General features: G+C 41.8%; 1 protein-coding gene across 6 annotated transcripts in view; it reads right to left on the bottom strand.

Moving 5' to 3' along the window:
* Window positions 1-362: 362 nt before the first annotated feature.
* The window catches only part of TRERF1 (transcriptional regulating factor 1), a 99,890-nt gene continuing 76,242 nt past the window's right edge, over window positions 363-24,010 (bottom strand). For 2 of the 6 annotated variants that reach the window (XM_033055361.2, XM_033055362.1), the window contains exons 4-17: window positions 21,450-23,085; window positions 20,797-20,846; window positions 19,906-20,056; window positions 18,722-18,970; window positions 14,924-15,293; window positions 14,308-14,368; window positions 13,439-13,578; window positions 12,628-12,731; window positions 11,371-11,446; window positions 6,549-6,637; window positions 5,651-5,764; window positions 4,760-4,948; window positions 4,102-4,310; window positions 363-3,454 (exon numbers count right to left, since the gene is read on the bottom strand). In XM_033055361.2, the coding sequence (XP_032911252.1) occupies window positions 3,133-3,454; window positions 4,102-4,310; window positions 4,760-4,948; window positions 5,651-5,764; window positions 6,549-6,637; window positions 11,371-11,446; window positions 12,628-12,731; window positions 13,439-13,578; window positions 14,308-14,368; window positions 14,924-15,293; window positions 18,722-18,970; window positions 19,906-20,056; window positions 20,797-20,846; window positions 21,450-22,823 (3,498 nt within the window). In that variant the 5' untranslated portion in view covers window positions 22,824-23,085 and the 3' untranslated portion in view covers window positions 363-3,132. The remainder of the gene's footprint in view (window positions 3,455-4,101; window positions 4,311-4,759; window positions 4,949-5,650; window positions 5,765-6,548; window positions 6,638-11,370; window positions 11,447-12,627; window positions 12,732-13,438; window positions 13,579-14,307; window positions 14,369-14,923; window positions 15,294-18,721; window positions 18,971-19,905; window positions 20,057-20,796; window positions 20,847-21,449; window positions 23,086-24,010) is intronic. The other 4 variants (XM_033055363.1, XM_033055365.1, XM_033055364.1 and 1 more) reach the window with 4 other exon arrangements.

Genomic DNA, 24,010 nt, shown 5'->3' on the forward strand with positions numbered 1-24,010 from the left:
CACGAACCCTACTTTTCAACCTTCTTCCCACTCTTAAAAGTATTTGAAAAAGGGATACAAGCCCCTTAGAGTACAGCCCATCCGACTGTAGTTTACCGAAATATAAAAATCCCTGGAAATGGCACATAAACCCCTTGCTTTTTACACATACAAATAGTTGTTAATAACACAACACAGCTGCTGATCGGCACCGAATCTTTAAAGGGGGTAGGGAAATTTAAACGAGTACTAATTTATGCCACTAAACCATCCTTAAATACACACAACCAGGCAGTGTAGAGTGAGATTAACCCGAAATTAAGCTGTGTGCAAGTCAAATGCTAACAACGGGAACCTGAAACCAGCATAGATCACAAGCTCTATCAAATGTGTATATTTTTTTTATTTTGTTACTTCCTCTGCCACCTAAAATTACAATCCGCTTTTTACACTAAAACGCCTAAAATATTTACACAACCATCTTCTAATAAAATAACAGTTAAATATTGAAAATAAGATTTTTCTCATAAAATATGTTTTCTGTATGTACACGTTTTATCAAAGAGGACTAGATCCAATATTGAATAGTTTTCCATCACCAACCATCATCAAGAAAAAAGTTTTCTGAAACAAAACTATGTTCAACTCACGTACAAATAGGCAGAACAGCACATTTAACATCAGCCAATGCAACACTTAATAATGACAAAGTCAATGTTTGAGGCCTAAATCGTGTACTGCTTAGGAAATGTGCATTTCTTTTTTTTCTTTTCCTTTATGAATAACTTCTTTGGTTATCGTTGTTCTATTATATTCTTGGCTGCACAATAAAACAGCACCCAATTAATGTTACTTAACCAGGCATATGTATGTGTACATATATATTTATAGATACTGAGTTCAGCACAGGTCCTGTCCAGTTGTTACTAAAAAAGTGCCACTGTAGGATTCTTTAATACAGAGCTGCTCTTCAGAATCAAGCCCCTAAGTTTCTACTGCATTTCACTCAGTTCTTCAAACAGAACTCTGATTTCAATCCTCATTTTCTTAAACAGTTTTTAACCACTGGGAACCTGAAAATCTGTCCATTTTCCAGCGTACAGCTTTCTCACAAAGATCCTTAAAAATTCAAAATGATACAAGCTTGGGAGAGGAAGAGTAGACTCTGCTGGGCTGTTCCTAACAGAGGCTCCTGAAAGACAACACGTTTTAATGCTCACCATGAAGACTTGCACTACCCATGAGATTTTTTGTCTGGTGGTACACAGCTGAGCACCCAGACTGCTGAAGCTGGGTTGCATATGGCCCCTGTCAAAGTAAAATGTCACAGCATGGACAGGAACTGCTGGGGAATGTGCTGAGTTGGGAAAGAAAAGGCTGCTGCTGCCTGATCTCCTGAAGCTCAAGGGTACAATGACTGAGAACATCACCCCTTATGTGACAGGAGTGAAATTCCACTTACTGGTCAAACCCTACTGCAAAAACCTCTGGAAAACCCCCCAACACAACCACGTACACAGGAAGTTCACTAACTGGAAATGGAGAAGTTATTTCCATTCTCCTGAAGGGCTGTTCTTTAGTATCAGAACATTTGACCTTAAGTAGAAACTTGAGGTCATTTGGCTTCACATATTTGGCTTTGACAGAGAAGGCACCTCTCTCTGTCAGTGGGTCCCACTGGTTCTGAACTTGTGTGGTCCAGTAACTCCTACAAAAGTGCCGTGATTTACCCTCATTTTGCATAGTTAAACAAGGATAACAAGTAGAAAATAAGACCCACCATCCCTCAGGTTCTGGTGAAGGTATTAGGAATATAGCAAAAAGAACCCAATAAAATAAAATCCAACCCATTAAAAAAAACCCAAATAAACCTAAAGCCTGGAAGATCTGAAATAAGCCTTACAAAATATTTTATAAAGTTAACAATACTCTACTGTGCAAAATTCACAAGAAAATTAGTGCTGCTGCCTGTGAGAGCTCTGCAATCAGCATTAAAGGTCCTCTCAACCTGACTCCATTCCTTCCTTAATTGTTTTATTCTGCAACATACAATTCTTTCCGTATCCTGTAATCACAGAACCGAATCTAAATTTATATAAACTGTGTCAGGCGTCCAACATGTAGATCTGAACCTAAGGGAGGGGAAATTATCATTAAACAGCAACATCAACTCACCTTTGCAGCATGTTTATAATAAATAAAGAAGAGCTGAATTTGATGTAATGAGGAGGTCTGAAAATGGCACAAGAAGAGCACATTATATCTAGGTGCTGAAAGCATATCAGTCTCTCTTCCAATGGCAAGAATGCTTCCCTGTGTTTTCCTGGTGAGAGAGTAAGCATAGCTCAAGCACACACACCCCTAAAACCACCAAAATGGCTATTCCACAGTGTGATTTATTGTCACAGGACAATATTTCCAGTGCAATCTGATTACCAAGGCAGTGTTCCTGATTCAGTGTTCCCATCAGGGGATGTGAACCACAGAACAATCATTTTCGTTCTTCAGTCTTTGAAATTAGGTCATTTTAAAATCAACCTTGCTAAAATGGAAGGTCTAAAATGTCCTGTGTAACCAAGACAGAACTGAAAATGAACTGTGATATTACTAACTCTTTCACAGTTAAACCAGATTTTTTTCCCCCCCATTTAGCTTAAAATGGCAGCACAAAGACAAATCCTGTAATCATATCTTTAAGAGATGACATTTACTCTCTCGAAGATGTTGGAAATGATCCAATATAGGCCAAAAAAAAAAAAGTCTCATCAGAAGTGTGTGAAATGTATTCTTGTAATTGGGGTAAAATGAAACTTGGAAGAGTTAAAGTCTAAAGATTCTACCAGGACCATCTGGTAGGAACTGATAGCAGAACCATGAACTTCTGTAATTAGTGGCCTTGGAAATTATCAGCAAAAAGAGCTCAGATAAAAACACCTTATAAGAATATTTGTACCAATTATTTATTTCTTCCCCCAAGACACAAATTAATAAAAAAAAAGGGAAAAAAGCAGATTTTTTTTTTTTCTAGACCTGGATAAAAGAATTGTAATTTTCAACAGGTAGTTTACAATCAGTGGGAATAAACAAGCAGTCCAGGTTTCCTGATTGATCCATTCAGGGTGTGCTCAGTAGCTGTCTATCAAACAACTTTATTTACAACTCAGCATCATCCTGCAGTAGATCTGGATCTTCATCATCCAGTAAGAGGTCAGCATCCATGACTTCATTCTCTTCCATGACATCACCCAGATCCGGAACGACATCATCATCAATGTCACCAACGTTTTCAACGTGTTTAACCAAACTCATGTGATCCAGGGGGATCAAACTATGCCCAGCCGGCCCAGTAGTTCTTGCAATAGTGGCTGCCATTTCTGCTGCCACAGCAGCTTTCTGAGCCTTCTGCCTTTGCTGTTCTTCTTGTTGTCTGTGAGTCTTCATATGAGCATTGCGGCTTTTGATTTTGAAAAAGACCCTAAATTTTAAAGGAAACAAAAATCAGATTAAAATGCACTGCTTTTGATGAAATGAGCCAAAAAAGACTCAACAACTTATCAGTACATTTGCTTCCTTGTCCTAAAATAGAAGTCAGTGAAGCCTGCAATGCCATGGTGCGAATTTCAGGGACATATTACCAGATTTATACATCCTGATGGTATCAAAAATGGCCTAGTCTGATTTTGCCAGAGGTAGTTTGTAGCTGCCACACCTGCTTCAGTATCTATGCACATCCTGTTTTTCCCCTCTATCAGTTTCGCAACCATCTTGCACAACAGGGAAAAAGTGAAGGATTACCACGTTGGGATGGACAAACTCAAGCACAGAAACACAGAAAAAGTTGCCCACTGTCACATCCAAGTCTGTGATGGAGTAGGAAGCTGGAATGTCAGATACAGAAATTCTAGCAGATAAGTGGAAAATAGGAGCAAATACTGCAGGGGGCATCCAAAATGTCATGCGTGATTTGCAGATGCACAGTTTTGGTAAAAGAAAATCATCTAGGGGGAAAACTTCTTCCAAGGCAGTCAGAGCAAAATACTAAGTTTGTTCACAGCACTGCTGATGTGGAATCTAAATCTAAACAGGCAAAGGTGATACCGTACTGCAGACAGTCACACTTACCTGCCACACTCCTTGCAAGGAAAAATTGTCGTCGGGTCGGTCTCGCCGCTTGTTGTGCTGTGGGCGGGTGAGCTCTTGATGGAGCAGTATCCGCTCTGCGTACCAGATTTCTGCTTAGTGCCAGGAATTGTGCAGCGTGTTTTCGTCACCTGGTTCGTACCTCCGTGAATGCGAGCGTGGCCGTTCAGCGCCTGGCGGGAACTGAACACCTGGCAGGGTGCGGGGTGGAGGGGAGGGGGAAAGAAAACAACACACACACACAAAAATAAACCCCAAGCAATCACAAGAAAACATTGGAACTGCAGGAAGTAGGATGCTGAATGCACGTGACAACAGAACAAGTGTACATGTCTAATATGCACCATCTACTCGCTCAAATGGTGCTTGCTTTCAGCAATATCCCACTACAGTTGAAGACAGTTACAATAAAACAAAGCAGTGAGCTATCCTGTCATTAAAGTTGTGTAACCTAATTGGAGCTGCTGCCACAGAGTATTTCTAACTGGTATACATCATCTCAGAATTCGGTTTTCTGTACAAATCAAACTGCTTATATTTTGTGGGATGCGAATTAAAAGCAGTCAAAATCACAATTCACTAGTTTACACACACAACCACAACCGCCACCCTCTCCCCCTTAAAGATACTAAACACGTACAGCGCCACAGTTTGGCATTTCACAGATGAAGGAGGATGAAGACAGTGAAAGACCCTGAACGGCAGGTAGATCTATAGGTCCAACAAGAGAGATTGCTGGTGGATCAGGTGATTTCTGCATTTCCCTTTCTTCCTTTCTGTCTTCTTCAATCTCCTCATCTTCCTCTAACACTTCCTCTTCTCCACTTGTCTGAAATAGACAGTGCATTTAAGGAACACTAGAAATATGGTGAATAGAAACACTAGAAATATGGACAGCACTGGAGAGTAGGGCATACACAGTTCTGGAACTGAATGTTGTTTAGTCAAGTGTGCTTCCCAGTGTCAGTATTTCTTCCCATCCTGAATGAACTTCTGGTCTTACTGGAGCAACCAGCCCTTAATGGATAAGCTATAGCACATGAAACTTTTCTGCAGTGCTCAAGACAGCCTCCATGTGTATTATGGAGCTGTGGCTCTACAGATCTACAGATGCCAGGTGCAGTGCTGTCCTCCTGCCATCAGAAAGCCCATGTACGCTGTACTTGTAGCCAAGTCACTTCTACAAAACCGCTAAAGAACCAACCAAAAAAACCCCAACCCACAAACGAACACCTCCCAAGTGGTAGCTGTACTGGAATGTTAGAGCAGCCTTTAGGAGCATTCATGGGCATAGGCATAATTTACAGAGGTTTCCCTGCACTACAGCTGCATAATGCACTTTTATCTGGTTGCAGTCCAGCCACTCAAATCTTGGTGTAGCTGAGGTAACAAAATGTTCATTCAGAACATAATTCAGAGTTATGAAATAATTTCTGTTGGAAGATACCTGTCACCTAATACAACCTCCTCCTCAAAACATGATAACAAAAATTATCACGTGTTAAACTTTCTCATCTTCTTTTAGACTTACCAAGCATTCATCTCTTCTCTTCTCTAAACGCGTTCTGTGTTTCCGTCCCAAACGCAAGATTTTCTTCCAGGTATAGTAGTATTCCACACATTGTGCAACTGTCTTGGACTTAACCTGTAGTTAAGGAATTGCAAAAATAGTCCAGTCCTAATTTTTTGCTTTCATTCAACACAATTTTAATATATTCCTCAAACATTCAAATGGAGAAACAAAAACCAAAAAAATGTAGAATAATTATTTTTAAAAAAAATTCAGGCAAATTTGCATGGACTTTTTCAACTTCAGTAGATTTCTCTGTGATTCTCTAAACTCCAGACAGAAAATTACTCAGAATGCACTCTTGTAGCTCAGTTGTACAGTACCACTGAGAAATCTAGGAATTAAGACTTGACTCACATAAACCCACATAATTTTAACATTTGAGCTAACAAGTAGGGTATTGTGCCCTGAGATTTAGAATCTTGTCGTTTCTGCTTTGTGGCAGAACATGAAATGTAAGCCCAAACATGTTTCCTCTTTTTTAACAGGTTTCAACCCTTTCTGGCACCAGGCTCAGTGTCAGTGACTCTGGTTCCTTGTAACAAACTGCCAGAGAACACCAAGATGATAATGGAAAACCATACTTGTCCCACACATAAAATGCCATGAGTTGGCTTCTAGGTGTGCAAACTTTCACATGTAACAAGAGAAACAACTTTTATTTATTTATAATTGTTTTTTATTGGTATCTAATGCACAGGTACACCTAATGAATATACCACTCCTATTGGTGTTCTTGTAACCACTGCTGCCTTATGCCTGAAATCAGCTTGTCTGGCACTGGAGGGAAAATGAGGAGGACCAGAAGAGAGCAAAAGGAAAAAAATCCCAGCAATTGATGGAATAGAAATAACCTTACCATTTTCTGTACAAATATGAAATCTTTGCTGTAGGTGGACAGTGCCTCTTTGAATAGTCTCCTTTCTTGATGTGTCCATTTGTCAGAGCCTTAAAAAGAAAGTGAAATCGTTATGAACAATAGAAACTCACCACCTTTATGTTGATGCCGTATCTGAAATGAGAACCAGGAAATCTCAAGCTCACAGGAGTGATTGCTGCTACCCAAATACAAGCTTGGCTGTACTGACTCAGACCTGAAGTCCATCTAACCAGTATTTGGTCTCCAGCAGTGGTGACAGGCAGCTGCCTAGGAAACATTAAGATCAGGACAACCTAATATAATGCCTCTCCCTGATTTTTCCTAACCTCTGACCATGTTGAGCACAGGGGATTTCCTGAGTCTGCTGCAATTTGCTTATTTATAACTACCCTTGTAAGTGCTGAGCCACTCTTCTTTTCAAGCAATTAAACTTGTCATTCCCAAAACATCCCTTGCCAAGGAGTTTCACAGATCAGTGGACCCTCTGCATGAAGAGCCACCTCCCTTTCTTTGTTCCCAGCTCCCAGTAGCTTCACTGGATGACCCTTCATTCTTCAAGTGGAGGAGAAAGTGAACTCGACCTTGACCATCATCTCCATGCTATTCAGAACTGTGTGCCCTTTCTATCACTCCCAAACCTTTGATCATTACTGCTGTTTCCCTCTGAACCTTTTCCAGTACTAAAACATTCTGATAAAGAGGACCAGAAAGGCACACAGAACTCCACATAAAATCCAGACTTTCTCAGTGGCAACACCATGTTTTTAACCTCTTAATGCTTGACTATTTTTTTAGCTGTTGTAAAATACAGCTGATACTTTCTTAGAACTAGCATTACAATCCCAAACTTTCATTCTAATTAACAAGTACCACCACAGAGCTCATAATTTCCTATGTAAGGCTTGAATTGTTTATTCCCATTCATGCCACTTTACATTTGATGTTTTTGTTCCCCTATTGTAAGATCCTTTTGCAACTCTTGGGATAAGACATTTAAATCCTCTGTGGCAGAGGTCACAAGTAGGTAGAGACTGTAGCAATGTGCAATATGCACAAAGTGTTTTTTATCATTTACTGGAAGCTGTATATAAAACTTCTGAATATTGTTATTCTCTGTTTGGTCCCCTGGCCTAACTGCCCATGAAAATGTGAAATCAACATTTAAATTGAACTGCATTTATGCTTTTTCAATATTAGGCAAACAGAAGGAACACAGGATTGCTCTGCTGCATCAAAGCAGTGTTCTGTTTGTTACGAGTGGGCAGCATTACATACATTAAAGGAAGGATATGCAAGAAGTAATCAAGTGGATGCCTTTGAAATGACTTACACTATGAGAAGATTCTACTTCAGTCTGAGAATTTCTGAAACATCTAAAACTTTTATGAAAAGAAATGCCTAATATTCCTGTCAGTGTTACTGCTCTCCATAGAAATGCTTTCCTCTGCACTGATTTCAGTTAACTCGGGTCTTGGCACCACACATGGCATTGAACTCTACAAGTTACTTTTGTCTAAAAAAATCAGCTATGTTATTAACTGCAAATGTTTTGTTTTCCAGCATCAGCTCCCAGGCTTACAAGCTCAGAGCAGGTATCTCATCACTCCTTCATGTGCTAAAAACTACAAAACTTTTCTGCAACCTATTTTCTGTAGGCTCTTCCAGTACTGGATAGAAGCATGCATTAGTTATTTCCACAGAGATTTACACTTAAAGCTCTCTTAAGCATCACAGAAAGGCACTGGCTTCAAGCCACAAGTTTTACTTATTCTGTTATCACCCAGAGATCTTTCTGCTGACACACTGCCTTTCCATCTTTTCCCATCCTGAACCAGCATCATTTCCTTCTTACACAAGCTGTCAGTCATTTGCATTTACCCTCCCTTTGTGCAGGGGTAAATGCACTCATTCAGTCCAGGAGGCCACTCTTTTATGCTAAAACATAACTTCAAAAAGCATGACAACACCGGGAGAGATTTTCTTTTTTTCTAGTCATTTTGATCTCCTGCCTCTACCCCACCCTCCGAAAAAGACAACACAATAAAAATAATAACACAGAATCACTTCCATGAACTGATTTTGTTGTACACCTATGGAATATTTGGGCCTTGCATACTTTCCCCAATAGCTGCGCTATTAGCAGAGACCCTTATAAGATTATGCGGGTTAATTGGAAGTAACCTAATTAATAGAATAAATCCTGTGTAGGAAAAGAAACAGAAGAAAAGCTGTTTTTAACTCTGGTTGCTGGGAAACCACTTTTGCTCTTGTTAGCTTGAGGGAGATACAGAGAACGTGCATAGAGAGAGATCTGCAATGCAGCAAAAAGAATTTGGGGCTTTAGAATACAGATCAAATTTTACAGCTGATCTTTATGTTTAGATATTTATTCTACATTTTATTTTACCTGCCATACTGTTTGTGCACTGATCAACTGACATGAAGTATCTTCTACTCATTTGTGTACTTTGGGCCCAGTTTGTGGGTTTCAAGGGGGCTACATGGACCCAGGGAGATCCATGGAGAGGCAGCTGAAATCCACTACGTACAGCATAGGCTGGGTCTGACCCACAACCCTGTCTCAGCAAATACAAGAAGCTTCCAGACTGCCTGAAGTGTCCCATGTCAGAGACCATCTCTCCTGCAGTTCTCACTGCAGAACTTCAGACCTGAGAAACTCCACTTTCAAAGGAGAACAATTCAAGTGTTTGCAACAGTGCCCCTCTTGTATTAGGTGTGTGCTCCCTCTCTCTTCCTGAAACACCATCCTGACAGATGGCAAAGTCTTAGGACAGATTAGGGTGTTCTTCCAAGGAGCCTTGGGTCAGTATGTCCAGCTGTCTTGGCACACAACAGAAAATCCTCAAGTTTTACAAGTGGCTTCCTTCAGAAGCCAACAAGTTTCAAAGGTGAGCTATTTTCCTGTACCCTCATTCAAAGACAATGCTAAGGATGAGTTTGGGTATCTGTTGCTTGTGGTACTCTAATGAGTTAATTTTTATGAGTAAGTGGCATGCTCTGTTTTAATGTTTTCTACCTTTCAATGTGGCAAGCCTGAGAGCCATGATTTCTAAGGATGGAGCAGAAAACATGAAGTTATCCCAAACTGATGCCACGTGAAGTTATATTAAAGCTATTCATGCACTAGATTGTGAAAAATTCTCATATGCCTCGAGTGGCTCATTATCAATCAGAAATAAACTGTTATCCAAGAGCTGCTGCACAGTGCTAGAGCAATGCTGTCAAGTTGCAATCACATGTTGCATGCAAGAGCCCTAGGAAGTAGTGCTTTGTCTTGTTACTTTATGGCACTTAAATCCAGACTGGTGAGATTTTACTTCATGCTGTGATAAGCACAATCAAACTTCCTGTTCTGCTTAAGAAATAGGGAGTCAAAGGTGTCCACAGGTCTCAGTGCTAGTTACCAAGGATTAGCATCACCTCATGTGAAAGATTAAACAAAACAGTCTCTTGGCTCCTCCCTGAATCCAAATGAATTCTTTTTGAAACTACTGTGAAGTTGCTTTAGTAAAGACTGTTCCTCTTCTGCCACACAGGCAGAAATTTCTTATCTGCTCTGCTAATTTGATTGTTTACTGATGAAGAGGCTGTGGGATATCTCCTCATCTTCCTGCTCTCATGCCCTTGAACTGTCTCATAAATATGATTTGGTGTCATCTCTTCAGGCAAGAAACCCTGATCAAAATTCCTGGCTGATGTCCTTCTCCTTCCATTCCCATGTCCACCCTTTGGACTGCAAAAGAGCTGCTATCAAAGGCACCAAGCACCTCCCTCAGACAAAATCGAAAACCTGACGTTCATATTTATTCACTGTCATTATCAGCTACCATCAAACACATTTCTGTTCTTGTTCTCAGGCCAAGGGGTTAAGGAGCTGCTTTACAAAGACTTCTTGTTACTTGGAAGTCTTTCCAGTAGGCTACAGCCAGAAGTACACTGATTCTACACCTACTTTACAAAGTGACTGTTAACTGGAATGAGCATGAACTTGGACACTGTGATTGACTGATCACCAGAAGATTCTTGGCTCGTTTCCTATTGAGCCTGACCTGGAGATGAAGTTCTAAATGTCTTATGTAAAACCCTATTCTGTGTCTCAGCAGTTGTCAGCCACTACAAAGCACTAAGCAATAGCAAGGGGGACTGCAGAGCAGAGACATTTGCCATCTCTGCTCAGGTGACACAACTGAAGTCCAATGGCTTAACACCACATTTGTATTTCACTTCTGTTTCACACCACAATGTAGTTCTTGCTGTGTTTTATGAAACAAGTCACCAACCCAGACTTTTCTGACTAGATCCCCACACAGAGCCTCTGTAAGCAGCACTAAGATCCTAGTAAGAGTTACAGCCCTGCCTCTTTGGAAGGATGCTCATGATTATCATATTCATTTACTGTGCACCATCACCTCGGAAGAAGCAGGCAGGATGGCAGATTGTTTATGTACCAGAAAATTAAGACATTAGTGATACTAAATTATAAATTACAAATAGCAGCAGTTTTAAAAGGAGATTAAATTGTTAAATTTCAGTTTAAAAGTGAAAAAGAATCACCCGAGGCAGTTTTAAATCTGTAGAATCCTACACAGCAACATGGATGCAAAGCTTCTGTACGTTGTCACTCATGTATAAAACTGCTGAACTTGCAACAAACTGCTCTGGGAGAAGCCTTGGCACTGCCCACATCATCTCTATTAAATGCTGCCATCCCTGCAGCAGACAACAGAGAGATGCCAGGCTTGGACTGTGTAACAGATAGAAAGATCCCAAGGAAACCTACCGGCATAATGGTAATTTGACAAAGGATGACACTTCAATCTCACTGGCTTTCTCAACAGCAGCTTTTCAAGAGCAACCTAAATGAAAAAGCAGCGAAAAACAGAATTAGGAAAAGCAATCAGCTGTGGCATAAAAGTGCATTTAGAAGACTATTTGGTATGAAGATACGAGTTAATTTTCTCTTTTTTCTGTCTTATAAAATCACATCAAATTACTGCAAGGCCCATTAACACTGTACCTTACAGAAGAGCACCTAACGTGCACCTGTCCTGCCTTAATGAGCACAAATGTGACTATTACTTAGCTCTTTCCCTCCCTTCTGCTTGCCACAAACAAATACATTTATAGTGTTTGACTTGATAATGTTAATTAATACTAATATTTAATGGCTGGTTTGACAGCATTAATATTTATAGCATAAAATATTTCAGAATATCTGTGTAGGTCAACATCTGTCAAGAATGACTGCAAGTATAGATAATCATCCTTCAGATCAGGAAAACAGAGGATTTATGAATCTCTGAATTTTTTCCCCTGAAAATGCAGACTCTCTGTAAAGCAAATTCCCACATCCTGACATTCTCAAACCCCTCACATACAGCTAACAGGGCCTAAGAAAATTGGGACACAAGCTAAAACTCACTGTATTAGCCAAGCCAGTGAGACTCACTCCAGCCCCATGTTTTGTTACATTTGGTTTTATATTGGTTTTCCAGGAACTGGTACAAGGAGCCTTGCCTTTCACTAATACTGGGCAAAATGGATGTTTTCCCTTAGTTAGTAACATTCCCATCACTAAACTAATGCAAATATTTGAAATGCATTATTTATATTAGAACTGTGTGCAATTACCTCACAGTCCTGAACAAATAAGTAGATGTGATTGCTGCTCCAAAAAAGGCTTTTTTATAAGGGCTAGAGGAGGACTAAGCTCTCTGTGACCAAATATAAAGCCTGTGAAATATCAGGGCTGGAGCAAGCACTGGGAGACATTCAAAGCCCCAAGGCTATAAACTAAGTAATCTTATCTATATGAAATATACAGTAAGCCTTCAGAGAGGCACTGCTTTGAAATTTAAATTTATTAGAGAATAAAGGGAAAAGTCATTCCCCAAAAATGTTACAGGATGTTTAAAGCATCATTTCAAATCAATCAGAAATCTTTTTTTATATAACCATATCTAAATCCATTTAATAAAGCATGCTAATTTATCTGCAGAAGAGGATCATATCTCCCCTTTCAGCTTTTTTATCTTACCATAATATCTCCTTTTGCTTCAAAGAGAGAGTGCAAAGCGTATTCTGAGTTAGTTCCTCCACCAGGTAACACACTGGAACAGCTCATATTTAAAAGGTCTTCCACTGTCAGAAACAAATCAACATTTTACTGCTAATACAGTACCCTGTCAGTCAAACATCTGGAGCCAAGGATTCTGTAATGCCCCTCAAAGACTACATAGTTCTGGCCAGCAGATTTTTTCAACTTTTTCTCCTCAGCACCTCATATCTCCTTGTTTTAGGATCACTGAGGAGAGGATGTAAAGGAGCACATCCTTGGGATGGGACAGGCTATTCCAGAGCCAGAGATCTGCCTGTGAGGCAATGTCTTGCACACACCAGTGATGTTGCTGTGCCAAGAAGCTCCAGCCAGAGTGGAGAAACAGAATGAACCATGTTAGAAGCAGGAAAAAATTCTGCTCAGGACTGGTAAAACCCACCAAGCCTCCCAAATTTCCTCTCAACTATGGTCACAGGACAGGCCCAGGATCCATCAGCTGCCGCTCAGGTGTGACCCCTGCATTTACCAGGCAGTTCAGTACCCAACTTCCCAGCCATGACCTTTCCCCCTTGGCTGCCAGAAAACAATTTATACAGACTTCCCTTTAAATGCCACTCTATAATGCTGTTGCTCCGAATCTATACCATGTAGTTCTAGTCTCTTGCTCTGCACTCTCAGCAATTAATAGTCTCTTGAACGTTTTGTTCAGTAGAGACACGAGAAATCAATGCGTATTTCTTCCACAGGCACAGGCTGACGTGGGAACTTCTAAAATGACAAGTCATTGTACCTCTTTGTTGGAAGACTTTGTTCTCCAGTTCTGGCCACGGTTTCCAAACCAAAGTAGCCTTGTGCACATCTTTCTCCATTAGCAATCTGTCCTGCAGCTCAGGAATGTCAGCCTGGAACCGGGACCCAATATTGATTCGCCTATAAAGAAGAAGAAATAAATAAATAAATATTCAACTACACAATGTGTAGAAAAAACAAAAGTCAGATTAGTGTTCACTTTATTTCCAACAAAACTTTTATTGCACTGAAGTGGCAGGAAATTGTGTCAGATTGCTTTATGCAATGCTTTACTCCCAGTGGGATAAGTATTTTGAATACTAGAGAGAACTGATCTCTTGGGGAAAAACAAAATTTCAATATGCAATTTAAGCCATACTGAGACATCATACCTCAGGGACAACCCAAACTCGTTTATATGCATGACTAGCAAAGAGGCTAGACATCAGAAACAGCAAATTTCTGTTCCACAGAGAATGGTACTCTTCAGCAGAGAGCAAAAAGAGCCATTACTGCTGAGGAACAGCCCTTTTTGCATTTTGCCCTGGGGAACCTGACAGGTAACACCACCACTCTAAAGCTCCACTCTTATATATATATATACACAAAAGCAAGAGTACTGGATTGGCACGTTTTCCTCACAGCACTCTTCCCAGCCATCCCTAACTTTGAGCCATGACACCTTAATCTTCCACAGCCACTTTGCTCCAAATGTCCTTAGCCACCATGCACAGAAACATTAAATGCATCCAGCCCAACATGATTTCAGGCAGTTGGATACTTTTGAAGTATTTCAGAACACCTCAGGCCACAGGCTCGAGGTTGGAGCTAATCTATAAAAATGGTGACAAAAAATACTGTTTTTCTTACGGTTCAACAGTCTGTTCTCCAGGCCCAGGCGTCACTGGAATGACACTTCCATCAATACTATCTGAAACACAGATTGGAATTTGAGTATCGCTGTTTTGATGCTGGTGACCCTCCCAGGCTGCAGTGCCACCTCCCTACTAACACCAACATTACCCCAGTCTATGATGCAAAACCATCCCTTTATTGGTATTCAGAAACAGTCTGAATTTTTATAGGTAATAGAAATGTCTGAACTAGCAGAGGTTTCTACTGCCCTGATTCTGAGTGATCACAAACCTTTTCTTGTGAAGTACTGAACAACAAATATTTAACATGAACCCCATGTCTCAAACTGGGTCTTTTTCTTCCACTTCAGAAGGCCCAGATGTAGTGAGAGGCAAGGTGGTCCTTTCTTGAGGCAGACCCCATGGAATGATTACAGCCTTACTGGCAGATTAGGCTCCTCTATTCCTAACTTCACAAAATCCAAGGCAAAGCCACTAAAATGGACTTTTCCTGTGAGGCAGCAGAACCGGCCATGCATGTGAGCACACACAAAACCCATCAATGTGGTGACACGAGAAGAGAGGACAGCAGTCTCTCCTTTGCACTGCTGCTCTGTAAATGCAATACTTACTAGACCGACACAGGAGCACCCGTGGAGTGGGTGTCAGTGGAGTAAGTGGCAGCTGAGCGTGTGCTGTGCTGTGAGAAGAAGTGAGAACGCTGCTGAAGAGACCCGAGCCCTGCCGGACGGGGCTGAGCATCGGTGGTGGAGTGTAGGGGGGCAGCTCGTGCGTCCGGTCCAGCAGGTGATCGCCCAGGACACGAGGAGAGCGAAGCTGGCTCTGGTACAGGGTGGCACCCGAGTGGGACATGCTGAGGTTGAAGGAAGGAGGAGGGATGAAGAGAGGTTCGGGTCTGTGCCGGTACTTCTTCTTGTCCTGCAACGGCTTGAAGTTTTCTTCCAATTTTACAGCACCTGGATGAGGTTTTTTGCTAGTTTCCTAGATGAAAACACAGAGAATGTCATCATTCAGGTATGCTTAAATGTGGTTTGCACACAATCCTCTACAGCTTTGGGCAATGGCCACAGAAAAGCTGTTAAAACCAGGCAGTTATTCAGGTACCACTATAACCCTGGCCAGTACAGTATCTGGCACTACACAGAAACCTCAGGGGAGTGAGAAAAGCCAGGACAAATCACCCTCCACCTCCAGCAGCAAGCCCTCTGGGTGAAGGTAGGGCTGAGCCACAGAGGCAGACATGGAGAGCCTTCTGTCAGCTTCTGAAAGGGCAGGGAACTGCTCTCCCAGACCATGAGTCTCCCACACTCTTCTTCATCGTTACCCAGACACTCTGGGCACTTCTGTTTGCACTGAACATGCACGCAGGCTGCTGGGAGACACTTCATTACCCAGTCACAGTTTACTAGAAACTTCGTATGAGAGGTTTTCTAATGCATTTATTTAGTGACACCAGGAAGGACACATGAGCTCAGTGAAATTACTGCAGTACTCAGCAGCAGGAAACGAAGAAAAATGTAATAAATTCAAATTCTTTGCCTCTTATCACTACATTCCCATCAGCTTGATTACAGTCCAGCTGCTACAAATCTTGAACTTAACTCTCTCCTCTTTCCTTGGAGAGAAAAAAGGGTAGTAGATGACCACTTGGGAAATTCACACACGGTTAACATGCCCAGACTTCTAGAATTTGAATGTTAAAAATAAGTCAATAACAAATCCCTAGAGTATACAGAAGCAGAAGGCACAGAAGTTATGCAAACCTGGAATCTGGATTTCGTGGGGGAGTGGGGATAAGGTAGGAAGAAACAGGTCTTCAGGTTGTGCTTTAAGAACACACAGAAGCTGGTAGATGAACACAGTATTATTAAATGTATTGATTTTAGGTACTTAGGCTGTAGGCCATCTTTAAAATAAATCTGGGAAGCAGAAGAAAATTTTGACAGCATTACTCCAGAATGTCTGCATCATCTGGTAAATTCTACTACTACATAAAGCAAATTACTACAATGTATGTTTAGACAACATACATCTTTACACCATGGGTGGTTCTTGAGAATCATATTCACCCAATAAAAATTATGTTAAACAAGCATTACCACTGTCACCCTTTATCCCTTATGTTAATAAGTTCCAGCTTGAGGAAATGTTTTTGATTACAGAGGTCCTGTCCTCTTTGTTAGATCATGGCTGCATCCTCTCCAACAGCTGTTGACATTTTTTCTCTGTAAAAAAAATTAGTTTTGGAAGAGGTTTGCTTCTGCAGGGAAAAAAATGCAGCTTTGCAGAGGATTTTTTTGATAATGGACATTCGGAACAGTGAACGTTTACCTGTAAGTCCGTCAAGATGTTGAACATTTAGTGTTCATGAAGGTGAAAGGGGGAAAAAACCCAGAACTCAAGGAAAAAAATATCCAAACAACTCAAAACCTAAAAAAAAAAACCAAACCAGAAGGCCAGATCCAAGTCTTTGATTAAGGGCTCATTTTGTTCTGCTCCCCAAGTGTGAAAGCTGGTACTCCTTTCTGACAAATGTAAAGCAAACCAATGCAACACCTTAGAAATCCCAAACACCTCCATCTCCTACACTGCTTCACCTAGGCTTCACCTTCACTAACACTGCTTTTAAAAAGGGTCACACTGAGCAATACAGGAGATAGAGGTCTCCATGGGCTCTCAGTGCAGAACCACCACTGAAGAACCACCCTACTTTTCTGTAGTTCTTGTAACTGATTCCCATTATCCAAGACAGAATGCATATTTCTGGGCCTTGCTGCTGCACCTTGATAGATCCACTCTGGACAGATCCTAATGGACCTCACTTGACTGCTGGCCTCAGGTCACCATCCTGTAGCCTCACTGAATGTTTAGTTTCTTTTCGCTTTAGTTCCTTGTTTCGTTTTACCGATTCTATGAGTTTTGTGGGAGCAATTCTGGACAGCTCAAAGCACAGTATAAATAAATGCAACACAGCTTCAGTTCTTTGCTGTTAAAAAATCAAATCCCTCTTCAATGGCACAATCTCTTTACAGAAGAGGAGGAAACTGTGGATCTTTTGATCTTTTAATGTTTCCAATGCTACTGCTTATATAAAGGATAGGGTCCAGAGAGGAAACTGCGTGAGTTTGGTTTACTTAGGCAGTAACAAAGACCACAAGCATAATTTTGAGGGAATGAACGTGCATTTCGCCAATCTGACAGATTTAATCACAGTCACTTTATATACGTTGCAGAAATACACAAGCCCAAGCCACCTACTCTGGTGTCTCTAGAGAAGATCTCCCACTCAGAGCTTGAGGATTCAGAAAAGACTGTCCCTATTCTTTAGCGGAACTAGAAATAGAAATGAAAAATTCTATTGCTGAGTTACTAAGTATTGTGAAATGACTGCTTTCACAGTAAAGTGGAAGTTTGTAAAACCTCTGTCTTAAAGGAAGAGAAGAAAGATTTTATATATACATGTATATATTACATATATTTTAAATTAGTGGGTATGTCTGAATGAAGAGTCAGGAGTGAATATTGTAAGGAGTCACCCATGCTGGTATAATGCTGATTCCTCATTTGTCCATCAGCCTCACATGAAGAAGGAAAATCAAAAATATCACAAGGATATTTCTCTGCAGTGTATAGATAATACCAAACAGTACTTATACTCCCCAGTAATCCTTATCATGGCGTAGTCTGCCAAAATGGATTTGAAGGAATGAGCAGAATCCATTTCTACACCGGAACACGAAATAAATATTGCTTGCTCCGGGACTCCTTCAGGAAAATAATAATGAGCATTCTCACATCTCATTCAAGCACTCATCAATTCCTCATGCTGCCTATTTCACTTTTGTAAGTGAAAGCACTAAGCAGAGCTGTTTTTCCTGTATCAGAAATCCCAGTGATTAACCCTTAGAGCTGATGCATGCAGGGAGAAAGGGAAAAATTACTTCACTGCAAAACTCTGAGCTTCATATTGCTTAGAGCACACAGCCTAAGCACTGCACTCTCTTTGGCTGAAATGAGAAGCACATAAATCTGACTTCAGAAAACAGGAAGAAATAAAACTGCCGATTTTAAGCAATAACGTAACAATGAAGCAGCCTGAAAAGGAATAAACAAAACCAGTAAAAAAGATAGTAAATCCCTTTGTTCTAGTGGGATGAAAGAATATCAGATTCCAAATGTCAAATTATTTGTTTTCAACTGAGATCTTGATTCCTCAGCAAAGGAAAATTAGTATTTTCAAATGATTGAGGAAGAAATGCTCTGATGCTACAGAACGTTTTTTATTTATTAGGAATCATAAAGATCCCAGAAAATATTCTAAAATACAGATGTTTTAGAAAGCAGCAGCACTACAAGCAAAGGGATTTAACAAGCACAGGACAGTTAGTGGCAAGAAACACAGCACTCACAGAGGATGAGCAGGGGTTGGCCACTTTTGGACTGCACGGTGGAGAGTAAGTCATCTTCACGAGAACGGGCATCTCGTCATCTGACACAGAGCTGGCAGGCTTGTCTGTGACTGTGGCAGTGCTGGCAGAGGGCTGCGTGCTGGGCTCAGGTGACAGAAGCTTTACAGGGACAGACACTGGCATGACGATGGGCGCGAGGCCATCCACCTCTTTAGACAGCGGCTGCTGGGGTGGTTTCTCTCCTTCATCCTGCACAGACAATTAAAGGCTTTCAGCCCGAGTGAGGGAGCGCTGCTTCTGGATCGATGCACTGCGCAACGTGTGCACCGTGGCTGAAAAGAAGTGGCCAGGGTTATAAAACACACAACAGTGCTCCTTCTTGGGACTCTTTCTTTGCCTCAAATGAAGCTGGCTGGCTACTTGTGACTCCTACATAGGATTCACTCTTCAGGTGACAAATAATCACCTGAAGCATCTTTACAAGGTAACTTGCAGGAGGGGAGACAAACATGTCTCTTTTTATCACTAGAAACACAGAATTCTCCATCACCCAACTGAAAGCAAAAACATGATCTGTGGAACTGGTAGCTCTTTGCCTTCCTATGGTATTCCCTGTTAGGACAGAATTTCTAAAATATCAGGATAAAGACTGACTGACAGGGCAAGTTATTTTTATGCAGAACAACTCAAACACATTTTTGGTTTGGTATTTGTTGATACCTATATAACTAAAACACTTTGGAAGAAAGCTGTCAAAGATTCAACAATTCTGCTCCTCCAGTTAAAGCCTGGGAAGGTTTCCAATAAATATTCCTTAGTCATCCAAGTAGTTCAAATGAAAATAAGGAAGACTTGATGTTCTTGGTATTTCTAATATAATAAACAAACATAAGGAGGAAAAAATATTAGACACTCCTGACATGACTTGGTAGGGTGTTCTCTAACGTGCAGAGAAACAGAGAAGGACAAACACTGATCTGTTCTCCACCACTGCCTCTGTCTCCAAATCAGGACTTCTGGCCTATAAACTAACACAATTATGTGCATTTCAACTTCCATGGGGGATGACGTAACAAAACAGTGCTGAGAAGAACAAGTTTTGACAGCAAAGCAAAGCATGGCAAAGCAAGCAAACATCAACACAAAAGGACTGTGCCAAATACTGAAGTCAAATGGACTGCTACCTGTTTGAAGTTAGGAGATGCTCTTACTCCTCCGTGTGACCTCATGTGACCATTTAAAGCAGGCAAACTCTTAAACTCCTTCAAGCATATTGAACACATTAGCTTGTTCTTCGCATCAGCTCTCTCAGGAAGTGTTTCTCTGTTCTGGCCACTATTTTTATTTTCAATTTTTTAAAGCATGGAACAGAAGAAAAAACATTAGTTTGGCATGTTCCCTTTGTTGCAGAGGGAGCTTTTTTAATCAAGGAAGTTAATAAAATTTTACAGCTAGATGGTAATGAAGTCACAAGTAAGCACATGGTGACTGCAGTGGAATACGTGGCCAATAGCCTAGATCAGCTGCTCCCAAGATGGGGAAAAGGGAAGTTTTGAGCAGGACATGCTCATCAATACAGAGAATCTGAGACCCATGAGACCTACCATGACAGACCTGCATTTCCCCACGGGTGATAGCAACTAACAAGTATTTGAACACAATGCCTCTAATTTATGGTAGGCAACCACTCCGATGGACATCTTGGCCCGTCAGAGGTGAGACCTTAAGAAACAAACAGTAGATCTCTGCTGCCAAATATACAAATTCAGCCCACACAGCATTCCTTTTCTTATAAATGCAACACTGGACCTCCCCTGCTTTTGGTTTTAATTTGCTTCCCTTCCCTTCCTTTTTTTTTTCTTTATTTATTTGAGGCTATTGCTATTGGGGGGGGATGCCAGAAATCATACAAACTTAAAATCACAAAGCACAAAATGAAAGGTGTTTCTAGATTATTATACAATTATTACAACAATTATTACACACCCAGACTGTGTGCTTTTCCCCCTAAATACAGATCTCCTTTGCATTTCTCATATTGAATTAGAAAGACAAAAATAATCTTTTTAAAATACCTTTGTTCTGGGGACAGTGGCTGCAGTCTGCCATCTGACAGTTGCACCTGATATCAAAACAGGAGTATGGAAAAGAGGGGAAAAAGTTGAGAAAAAAAATTTCAAGAAATATTGTGTAAATGAAGGTCCTCACAGCATTAAGTCTGCATTTTGCATACAATTCTACTAGTATTGAAAGCCTCTGAGTTGAGAGCCAGGCATCAAATCTGTCTCTGTGAGCCCTACTAGTTCAAGTTTTCTTCACTCACCTCTGTTTGAAGCCTTTGCTTTGACCCAGAAGCACTACTTTTGGAAACAGAGTTGACTAACTGCTCCTGAACAAGTGAGCCTGCAGTGTTGAAAAACTAGCAGGAAGGCTTTGCTGTAACTGGGTCCCTCCTTCTCAGAAACTGAGGCAGAACTTCCCAAAGCCTCTCACAAGGAAAGCAGCAGCCTCGCAGCACCAACTCTGTGCTGCTGCCAGCCTGGCCCAAAGCCAACCCAGAGCTGTAGACAAAAGTCTGGTAATGAAGTTTCCCAACAGCTCCCCATCGCAGAGATGCCCACAGCTCACATCCTAACCTTCTGCCTCTGCCGAAACCGCTTCATTTCCACACTTTGCTACTCTTCTGCAAAACAAATTTGGTTGGGTGTGGATCTAAAATACCACCTACCTGAGGCCACGTGGTGCTGGGCGAGTCCTGCTGAGAGCTTTTGTTGTTCAGATGAACTCCCGAGGGCGGCAAAAGAGTTCGATGAGGGACAGCGTTACCTACAGAATTCATGTCCTGCCGCGCGGGATCCTCGGCGGTCTCTGGTGGAGTGAGGCCAATGTGGGAGTTCAGGGATGGCACTCTGCTCTCACTCAGGTATTGCTTCTGCTGATCCTGCTGCTGCTGCTGCAGTAAGCTCTGGGGGTACAAGTGCCTGTACTGTTCGTGGGGATCCTGGAAGCAATACTGAGGCACTGCTCCCAGCTGGATAAGCTGCACAGGATGACTGGGATCCTGAGAGTACTGGTGTGGTTCATGCATAGTCTTTGGATCGGGTTCCCTGTGATACGGAGGGAGCGGCAATTGCATCTGCTGCTGCTGCTGCTGTAACTGCTGCATGACAGGTTGTGTTTGGTAATACTGAGCGATCTGCACCGGACACTGCCGCTGCTGCCGAGCTGGCTGCTGCTGCTGCATCTCCTGGATCGAGAGGCGCTGGTGTCCCTGCTGGGGCTGAGCGTAGTACTGAGGCTGCTGCAAGTGCTGCATCTGTTGCGGCAGGAGCTGCTGGGACTGCATTTGCGGAACGTGCGCCTGTCCCTGCTGGAACGCAGAATGCATCTGCATCTGTGATAAGTGCTGCTGGTAGTCATAGTACAACTGTTGGTGCTGCATGACTTGCATTTGTTGCTTTTGCTGTGTGCTTGCAAAATTCTGGTGTGTTTGCTGTGGCAGTGGTTGGTATCTTTGCACGGTGGAAGTTACGGGCTGTTGCTCAACAGCCGGCTTCTGGGACAGCAGCTGCCTGAGCGCACTGTCACCAGAATTATCCACCATCGAAGACTCGGTGTGCAGAACCTGAGCCATGTTGCTGACTTGAATTCTCAGATTTTGGTTAGCAAATACTTGTGTAAAGGAGTCCAATTTGTGCAGGGCCCCACTGGTAATTTTTTGCGAACGGTTTTCACTGGGTTGAGGGTAAGAATATTGGTATCCGTCATGGGACTCCCCCTGCCCGAGGGGGCTCCACATTGCGCTTTGATTATTCAAACTGTTCCTCGCTGGGACGTGGTTTCCTGAGCCAGAATGTGTCCAACTGGTTTGTCTAGGTGTATCCATCGACCCAAGACTTTTTGAACCTACAGGCAAAGCTATACTGTCCCTTGAATCTTGGGGAAATGGAGGGGAGAGGGGGGACGCCTGGGGAGCATCCAGAACAGATGTCCCATAGCTATGGTTTAGAGGTGGAAGGGAGTTCATTTGGTGTTGTTCGTAGTACAAGTTCTCATTGTTGTTGGCAGTATGGTTAGTTTTATACAATTGCTGGTCCCCCATTTTTGGTCACTTCTGTTCCAAACTTACAGGCACACAAACCATTGAAATCTCTATGAACCCTGAGATAGCTGAGTGAGGGGAAGGGAGGGGAGGGGAGAAGAAGCTAGTTACTTATAATTCAACATGTCCATGTGCATCACAAGGACTAAAATTTCCTCCAGTCTGTCAATAATTCCAATCTCAGACTCGATGTTTCACATCTTCAATAAATGGACCACAGCACAAATCCTACACAGATCAGTAAGTTCAGTGTGCCAAGCACCTGCAGAGTAAGAGAAAGACAAGGTAAGTGCTGGCTCTTTCCATAAACTGTTATTGTTATTGCCTCAAAGGAAACTATAAAATCTTCTAGTTTGAAATACATAATCAGATGCAAAATTGTAGCAGCTGGGCTATTTCAGAGCAGTTAGATTACTTCATCTCATCCTATTATCTTCCCTCTCCTCTAGTGCTCCAATAAAATCATTCTGCCAAACCAATAAAAGCTTATTCTTCAAAACTGTCTTTTCCCCTAAAGTATATAAACAATCAAGCAGTTTTAGTTGGCCATATACTGTGCCCTCATGACTAGTTTTAGTCAGACAGTTGATTATCAAGCCAAGTCAGAGACTCACAAAATCACAGAATGGTTGGGGTTGGAAGAGACCTCTGCAGATCATCTCTTCAATCCCCTTCTAAAGCAGGTTCACTTGTGCATACCTCCAGAGAAGAGCATGGTACCATCCTCTTTGACACCTGCCCTTAAGATATTTCTATGCATTGACAAAATCCTGTTTTCTCTTCTCCTGGCTAAACAGCCTCTCCTCATAAGAGATGTTCCAATCCCCCTCATCACCTTCACAACCCTCCACTAAACTCTTCCAGTATTTCCTTGCCTTTACTGAACTAGAGAGCCCAGAACTGGACACAGCACTTGAGATGAGGCCCTGCTCATCCGAAGTGGGGCAAAATAGAGGCAGGATCACTTCTCCTGACCTGCTGGCAATGCTCCTCCTCATGTTTTCCCAGATACCACTGGCCTCCTTGGACATAAGGGCACATAAGCTAGCCCATGGACAGCTTGTTGTACACCACAACTCCCAGGTTTCTCTCCACAGTGCTGCCTCCCAGCAGTTGAGACCCCTGGGTTGGTTCAGGGGGTCATTCTTCCACAGGTGCAGGATTCTGCACCTGCCTTCATGGAACTT

This window comes from Catharus ustulatus, chromosome 3 (assembly GCF_009819885.2).
Source record: "Catharus ustulatus isolate bCatUst1 chromosome 3, bCatUst1.pri.v2, whole genome shotgun sequence".
NCBI lineage: Eukaryota > Metazoa > Chordata > Aves > Passeriformes > Turdidae > Catharus > Catharus ustulatus.